The 8,591-nt window shown below is 33.1% G+C and overlaps 1 protein-coding gene across 1 annotated transcript in view; it reads right to left on the bottom strand.

Annotated features, from left to right (window-relative positions):
• Window positions 1-830: 830 nt before the first annotated feature.
• LOC129974950 (multidrug resistance-associated protein 1-like) overlaps window positions 831-8,591 on the bottom strand; it is a 91,245-nt gene continuing 83,484 nt past the window's right edge. Inside the window, exons 30-31 of the mRNA XM_056087768.1 lie at window positions 5,634-5,828; window positions 831-2,609 (exon numbers count right to left, since the gene is read on the bottom strand). Of these exons, the coding sequence (XP_055943743.1) occupies window positions 2,498-2,609; window positions 5,634-5,828 (307 nt within the window). The 3' untranslated portion in view covers window positions 831-2,497. The remainder of the gene's footprint in view (window positions 2,610-5,633; window positions 5,829-8,591) is intronic.

The raw sequence follows: 8,591 nt of genomic DNA, 5'->3' as shown, positions 1-8,591 counted from the left end.
GCATGTGGTATCGTTAATGCTAAACACAAAGTAAACAATGCAAAAGAACTTGTATTATTTAATGAGATACAAAAATTGGATAGTTTAATTATTTAAACATTTTAAAGAAAAAAATGTCTTGTGATAAAAATTATCATATTTTAAATATGACTTAATAATTCATGATTTCTTTGAACATTTTTTAGCTAAAGTAAAAGATACATGAATGTTTTCAGTTAGAATGTTTAACTGTCGTAAAATCTATCAAATGCAAATATGTAGTATTTCCTACAGACTGTCATTCCAAAATAATAACCATTAAAATTCTTTGGTAAATTACATAACTGTTGCATTTATTTAAAATTTTGAATCAATACTATGGAAAAACAGTTTTTCTTTTTGCAAAACTAACTAAGCATCCAATTAAATTTTCAATATTCGATTTCCAAATATTTTATATGTTTTGAACAGGTGCTAATAATTATTAGTAAGTAACAAATCAAACCATCTACCTAAACAAAATAAATGATGCAGAAATAAGAGAAAAATAGACATTTATTGCTTGATAAATTTTCGTTACTAATCGCTTTTACAAATCACTATTTCTATCATATACACATTCATATTCATTATATATTCGCATTTTAAATGGATAAAAACATATTATGGAAAAATGAAGCAATATAAAAATAAATATTATCGAATATTAAATGTCAAAATATTAAACAGAGTTTATAATACTATAAAACAAAATTTCCAACTTCAGATACCTTTAACAAGAAAATAAAAATACAAAACGATTTTCAAGAATTGTATATAAAATGGATTTCAGAAACATAAAATTACCGAAATTGGAAAATTCTTTGAAATATTAAATGATAACCTATTTTCATTGAATATCCTGGAAGAGTTATTAGTTCAAATATTTTCCACTATTTCTAAGATTAACTGACAATTCTATTTGTTAATCTGGCAATATCAGAATCGGGATCAAACGATCCTTAAAATACCAGAAGTAAATACGTCTTTTAGAAATTATTGCAAAAGAAAATTATTTAAAAAATTACTTTAATAATGCAATCAGATATCAAAGGAAAATCGTTCTCAACACATGGAATTCCTTACAGAAGAATTACAAATCTCTGTACACGATGTTGATTTCATTCTCGTTTTACAAACGGTTGTTTAAGACGTATCGGAGATTTATTCCAATTTTCTAAAGCAGCTTTCATGCTCGTTCGAATCCGGTAATTCAGTAAAGTCAGGGAGTCTTTAAAAGCTTCTCCAATCAAATATAATATTTGGGACAGTGACTGTCCACCTGCAGCAGAGATAACATGGAAACAAATCGCCAAAGAAATAATGAACAACAGCTTCTTTTTGTTATCCATCGCAAAGAAGAAATTCCACAGTAACTGACTATTTAACACCTCGAGCAGTTGGGTAAATACGTCCCATTCAACCTTCGACGGATTTATTGTCTTTATTTAGAGACGGGTGAAGGTCATTTGAAAGACTAAGCGAGGCTGATACCAGAAAGCAATCCATTTTAATTCTGAATGAAGATCCTTTATTAAACCTATTTCATTATTAGTTTCAGCAGTAAAGCAGTTGAAATAATAATGCAACCCTGCATGCATGAAAACTTCGTACCTATTGAATAATAAGCCTATCTCTTAGTTTGAGTTAAGCGAACATATTTTCTTAACAATTTATTTTCCTCTCTCCAGCTTTTCCCTTTATATAACAAAGCAATATAAATCCTTCATGCCTTCAACTTGTCCATTTAGTTCTCCAATGTTCATCTCGGATTCCTAACTCCTACTTAACATAAAAAACGAAACCTCATTTCTTTTAGCATTGTATTTAATGCGTCAATCAAGATATAAATAGTAATAATAATAATAAATTATCCCATTTAATATAAAACTTGTTCTAATTCTAATAAAAAATAGCAGTTCTATTCTCTTTATTTCATGCATGTATCACATATTTATAAGGAGTCGTTATGTTACTGTATCTTGTATTGGGAAAACTTTCGTTTCTTAGGTAACAAGCCGCGGATTTTTGTTATTCTGTTATTCTTTTATCTGTTGCCACCTTCTGTTTATCTTGATTTTTTTTCTAATAAGTAGCTGAGAAATGTGATTTTAAATTTATAATCAGTTTTAATTTGTTGCTTTTAAAGTATCTGTGTTGCTTCATTATTTTTGAAATATTTTTCAACAATGAAAAAACTTTGTTTTACCGTTTAAGATTTCACAGTTTCATAAGTCAGTTTATTTTCTCCTTCGTTTTCTGTATTTTTCCCGAATCTCTCTCTCAGAGCTACGGAGGCATAAATGTTGTAATTCAATCATTGAAATCTTAAGGTCGAATTTTCAATTCACAAAATAGTTAAAAACACACACAAAATACAGCAACAAACATTATTTTATTTTATATTTGTAAAATAAAATAAATAAAATAATAAAATTATTAACAAAATTATAAATGCAAGAATAATAAATAGATTAATTTATATCAGGCCAGCTTGTTTGTTCATTGAATAAAAACGGGAGTTTTGGTTTTCAAGTAGATTTGAAGGATTTCCAACTTCAACTATGTTGCCATTTTCCAGGACTACAATTCTGAAAAAAAAAAAATTCATAATTTTACTTTAAAAACAAAAATGATAAAACAGAATGCAGGCAATTAAACATAATTTAATACAATAAACATATGATTACTACTGCAAAAATTATATTTTCAAAATTTACATGTAAACTGGCAAAAATAATAATAGAAATATAAAACTAATTAAAATAAAGGATTGTTAAGCTCAAATAGTGATTTTTCATTTGGAATAATTTTAGAGCACAATCGGTTCAGAAGAAGTATGTCAGTCTGGTTGTTCGAATATAAGTTAATACAATGATTACAAAACCGAGAGAGCTAGATAGATAAAATTCGGTTTACTTATTTAACATCAGTTGTGCAGTCAGCCATCTGACTCACCGACTCGCCATGAAGGCACACGGATTTAAATCATAAAACTGAATGACCGGACCGCCGCAACAGCAACACTAGCGGGAACTGTGGTTGAGTCCTAAGGGCCATCACCGGCCACGGTACAACTTTCCCCGAAGGAAGTTCATCCCGTCATCGATAGGAGGAGTCAGATCCACCACCTATTTGTGTACCCTCCAGGGTGGCGAGATCCAACCATCATGTCGGAAGCATCTCATCCTCATTTCGAGGTGCCCCCCCCCGGGGGGTTACATCAGTAGTGCAGACACCCTTCAGAGTTTCAGCCAAATCCAGCAAGCGGTTCAACGTTTTTCAATCTTTACTTTCAGAAATATGCAAACGCGATAGCTCAAAAACTCAATGACTTAAATATACCTAATTTGATATAGGATTTTGTGACTACAAGTGCAGTTTTGTGCCAAATCATTGTTTCAATAAGTTGAGAAAAGCGTATCTAAAACACATATTCGATTTTCGCATACTATTAACTGTATATCAGGGGTTAATCGCCAACTAATTCGCCAAGGATGACATGATAGATTCAATAAAAATGCCAAATCTACGCCAAAAGTTTTCTGGCATGACAAGTTAATCAGAGAGTATACGAGAAAGTTTTTAGGAGACCACTGCCGCTGGTTTTGATTGTATTAATGATGGAACTTAACTGCAATCGTTTTCTATATTTATTGCTATTTGTGTTGAATTAGGAACACTGGAATCGTTTCATACAGCAGTCATGTACAAACCCAGAGATAAAGGATTGACTCAGTAATAGCCATCTTTTAAACAATACATTATGAATAACCTTACTAATTGAAAAGACAGATTTAATAGATATATGAATATTGCTCACAAGGAAAAAAGCGTTTCTCTTCTCCGAGGCAATGAAAGCTTGCCTCAGATATATAGAAACCAGACAATATAAGAAAATGTTTCAAATATACAAGAAATGAAAGAATGTTGTTGTGTTGTTTCTTATGGCACTTGCCACGGACAAGCCCGCTGTTCGAGGACAGCCGATTTAAGCTTAAGCGTAAGGGGGAAGCGCCTCTTGCTTTAATCGTAGAGCCAACTAGGGCCAAAAGCACGACTTAACTGCACACACGTCACAACCCTTTTTACGGGGCGGCCTTCATTTTCGCATTTCATTCACTCATCCACAGATCGTAATTTAGACCTGAATCAGAGAACGATCACCCCTGATCCAGTACCCCCCAGTGGTATTACTCTCGACATGGAGGACTTTGTGACCACGACAGATTCATACGCGCGTCAGCCATCAAGAACGCGGGGAATCTTCGGCCGGCAGGGTTCGATCTCGCAACCAAAGGGACGCGAATCCAACGCTCTACCAACCAGGCTATCCCGGTCCAGAAATGAAAGAATTGTTGGAGGAAACAAACAACAGGCTATCATCATGAGAGATGAAGTTCTGAAGCCAATAGAGTCGATCCAGTGATTAGATAAGTGAATACAGAGATTCTAGTAGAGAAATGACACATTAAATGCCTGGTCACATAAGAGGAGAAAATAATTAAAACGGACTTTGTTCGGAACATTAGAGTAAGTGACTCCGTCAATTTGTCCTGTTTTGAAAGTGCAAGACGGTTAATGTGGTTGAGATGTAACAAACCATGAATCATGGACAGTTGATTACATCTGAGAGACAGCACTTCTATTTTTAAATTTTAGGCTTGATCCCAGATGGATTAAGAACATACTTGGTTTGCAGATACAGCGAATTTTTCATGGAGTCGGGTCTTGAACTCGTGACCTACGCTCATGAGACTGAATCGGAATCCATCAAGTTAAAAGGATTTATCTTATTCTAAAAACGTGTGATTTATGAAGAATTGCATTCCAGTAGGAATTTTCCTCTCTCTCTCTCTCTCTCTCACACACACACACACACACATACGCACGCACGCACACACATATATACACACACACACACACACACACACACACACACACACACACACACACACACACACACACACACACACACACACACACACACAATGATATTTTTAAATCTAATTTATTTCATTTCCAAATTTTTATCTTAATTTAACTCATATTAATTTCATTCTAAAATTATCTCTTATTTCTTGATCTAATTCCTAGTTTTTTTATTTAATTAATTCTGCACGTGCTCTGTAAAACTGCTGAATTCAGCAGGATCTCATGCTTTGAGCGAAGGGAAAAAAATCCTTAATGCTTTCAACATTCTTTTAACCACTGAAAAGAAAAATTTGGCCACTGAAATTTTTCTCAATCATTTCACTAAAAAACCACTGAACAGAAAAATTTGGGTCTCTTTTGCTATTGCGTCGCGATGAGCATGCATGCATACACACACATACAACTAAAACATCTGCACCCTTATTATAGTTTAAAACAAGAATCGGAAACAAATGAAGCTCACGTCTGTAAAGAAATGCTAACGTTCATTCCCAAATTATTTTTGATTCAATGTCAGTATCTACTACAGAAAAGCTCTCTGCTTTTTCTCTTTGCATTTGCTTACTTTATAAATAAATTTATCTGATAAATGGTTTGAAAAAGCGAGGCAAATATGAATACTACATTGTAAGTTTTATAATTAAATATAATTAAAAAGAAATTAAAAAATATTTACTTACTTATCATAATCCAGTACTGTATTTATTCTATGAGCTATGGTGATCACAGTACGATCTGCAAACGCTGTTCGAATCGTATTTTGTATCAAATTGTCAGTGTCCATATCAACAGAAGCAGTTGCTTCATCTAATACTAAAATTTTTGAATTCTTAAGCAAGGCTCTTGCTAAGCAAACCAGCTGCCTTTGACCAGCACTGAAAAATGTTCAAAGACAGAGGATTGTTCAAAATATACGGCAACAAAACCACTTCTATTATATCTATTAAACCCGATTTAAATAATATTAAATTTATATACATAGACGATACATGATAAATTTTATCATTATTTATCGCTTGCTTCATAATTGATAAAACAATTACTTCATTCTCAGGACTTATACGGACGAAACATTTACAATTATTTCTCATCGCCTGAATTCTCTATTATTTAAAAAGGGGATTAAAAATGCCTTTTTTATGGAATACATATTACTATAATTTTTAATGTTTTCTGCAGGTAATATAAAACCTAATTTAAAGCACATATGCATTTCAATTATTTCTTTATAATACTGTTTAAAAAACTGCGATTAAAAAAACTATAAAGTCAAATTAATTTTTGATTTTTTTCATTAAATTCTCTTTTGGTTTTCCTTTTTTTTTAAAAGGAAAATTATAAAAGAAAGCAGCAGAAATTCATTTAAGCAACTTATTTGGATATACAAGGTGTTTTTTTTTAAAACTGACGGCACTGAGAGACTTCTGTAGCTCGAACTGTCATCCGCAAAGACATCAAATTTTGTACGGGGACTATTGACGACATGGGAAAAAAAAATCCGCAAAAAAAAAAAAAAAAAAAAAAGCTCGAAAAGTTGCCGATAGGGGGGATGTGGCGCTTTTTATCTAAATTTTAAGTTTAACTGCAGGATAAAATTTTAAAAAGCTACAGTAAACACATAAGTGAATAACAAAGAATTAAATTTTCCACAAATGTGCTTTATTCGAAAATATAACGTCTGTAAATGGTTACAAATTTAAAAAAAAAGGAGATTCTATTCGACTTCCTTTTTATTCTTTGTTCTTTTGTTTTTATTCAGTAGAATCGTAGAATCGCTTTCCCGGGGAAGGCATCGGCTGTTTTCAATATGACCTCCATTTTCTTGGACTAAGCATTGCATTCTGTATACCGTACTCTCTATAGCTGAATGCAACATTTCAGGAGGCATATTCATAAAAATCCGTGTTATGTTTTTCTTTAAAACTGATACTCTCAAGACTCCACCATGATAAACCTTCGATTTTAATTAACCCCACAGAAAAAAAGTCACATGGGGTTAGATACGGAGAGTGAAGTGGCCATGCAACACGGAAATAGCGACAAATGACTCTTTCTTCCATGAAGTAATGGTGCAACAGTTTCTGTACGCATATATCAATATATGGTGGTGCTCCATCCTGCATAAAGACAATTTTATCTAAGCATTGCCTTTGCTGAAGTTGTGGGATAACAAAACTACTCAGCAATATCATGATATCTTTGGGAGTTTACGGAACAGGTCTGTTGTCCTGCTTGGGTAATAGTCTTAAAAAAGTATGGTCCGATGATAAAATCTGCTGTAAAGCCACACCAAACAGTTACTTTTTGAGAATGGAGTGGGATTTCTTGAAATGCATGGGGTTGTTCAGATGCACAAATTCTAAAATTCTGAATCTTAATAGTCCCATTCCAATAAAAATGGGCTTCATCACTCCAGAGAATTGTCCAAGGTCAAGCCACGTCAACCTCCATCCCAGCAAGAAATATCAAAGCAAAGGTTAATCGAAGATTAATCTATAGTTTTATTTCATGCGAAAGGCTAATTTTATATGGATAAAATTGAAGAATTTTTCTTTAAACTTTTCATACTGTTGAAGCACTAACATCCAGTTGTCGGGCAACTCCACGTGTGCTGCTTTACCAGCAGTGCTCGACTGATTTCTTTCAACGATTGCAGTCGCGGCATCTGTGATCGTAACCTTCGATACCGGTTTCCATTCTCTACCAGGCCGAATTGCAAAAGAACCTTTTTCTCAAATTTTTTAATCATTGCTTTCACTGCATTAATTGATAGCGGTCCTTTACGTAAATTGTTTCGACTTCTAAATTCGCGAAGAGCGGCCGCTGCATTGGATTGATTAAGATAAAAGAGCTTCACAAGTAATGCATTCTGTGCTAAAGTGAGACGCATTTTACAAATCAACTGATATTTGAAATGATTTTCAATGCTCCGCTTCTTTTTTTATAACTCAAAATACTGACGCTGGTGACGACTATGTAACCGGGATTTTGCAAATTTTCTCCGTGTTTTATGCCAAATTTTAGCTGTCTTAAAGTGTAAAGCGTCATTTTCCCCTATCGGCAACTTTGGGAACTTTTTTTTGCGAATTTCTTTTTCTTATGTCGTTAATAGTCCCGGTACAAAATTTGGTGACTTTGCGGCTGATAACTCGAGCTACAGAAGTCTCTCAGTACCGTCGTTAAAAAAAAACAAAAAAAAAAAACAAAAAAAAAAAACACCCTGAATATTAAAAAGTTTCTCTCACACACACACTCTCTCTCTATTTATCTATATACTATATGTCATGATATTTTAAAATCTAATTTAAACTTAATGAATTTCCTAATTTTTAGCTCAATTCAGCACATACTACATTCTAAAATATTCTCTTATTTTCTGATCCCATTCCACTTTTTCTATTTAATTAATGCAAAGAAAGCTCTGTAAAAGGGCTTTCGACAGCGGTTCCCACGCTCCGAGTGAAGGGATAAAAATTGCTGATCTAAACAAATGCTTTTAATAGATCCCTATGATTCCTGTGGTCGACACGTGTAAGAAATCCTTATCAGAATCTCATAATATATAAGTACTGGGAAAAATATCTCTCTCTTGCCCCCTTTTCGCTGTCTTCTGTTCCTGTATCGTACTGTGAACGGAC

The sequence above is a fragment of the Argiope bruennichi genome, chromosome 7 (genome assembly GCF_947563725.1).
Source record: "Argiope bruennichi chromosome 7, qqArgBrue1.1, whole genome shotgun sequence".
Lineage (NCBI taxonomy): Eukaryota > Metazoa > Arthropoda > Arachnida > Araneae > Araneidae > Argiope > Argiope bruennichi.
The sequence above is the reverse complement of the archived record's forward strand: the minus strand, read 5'-3'. Positions and strand labels throughout refer to the sequence as shown.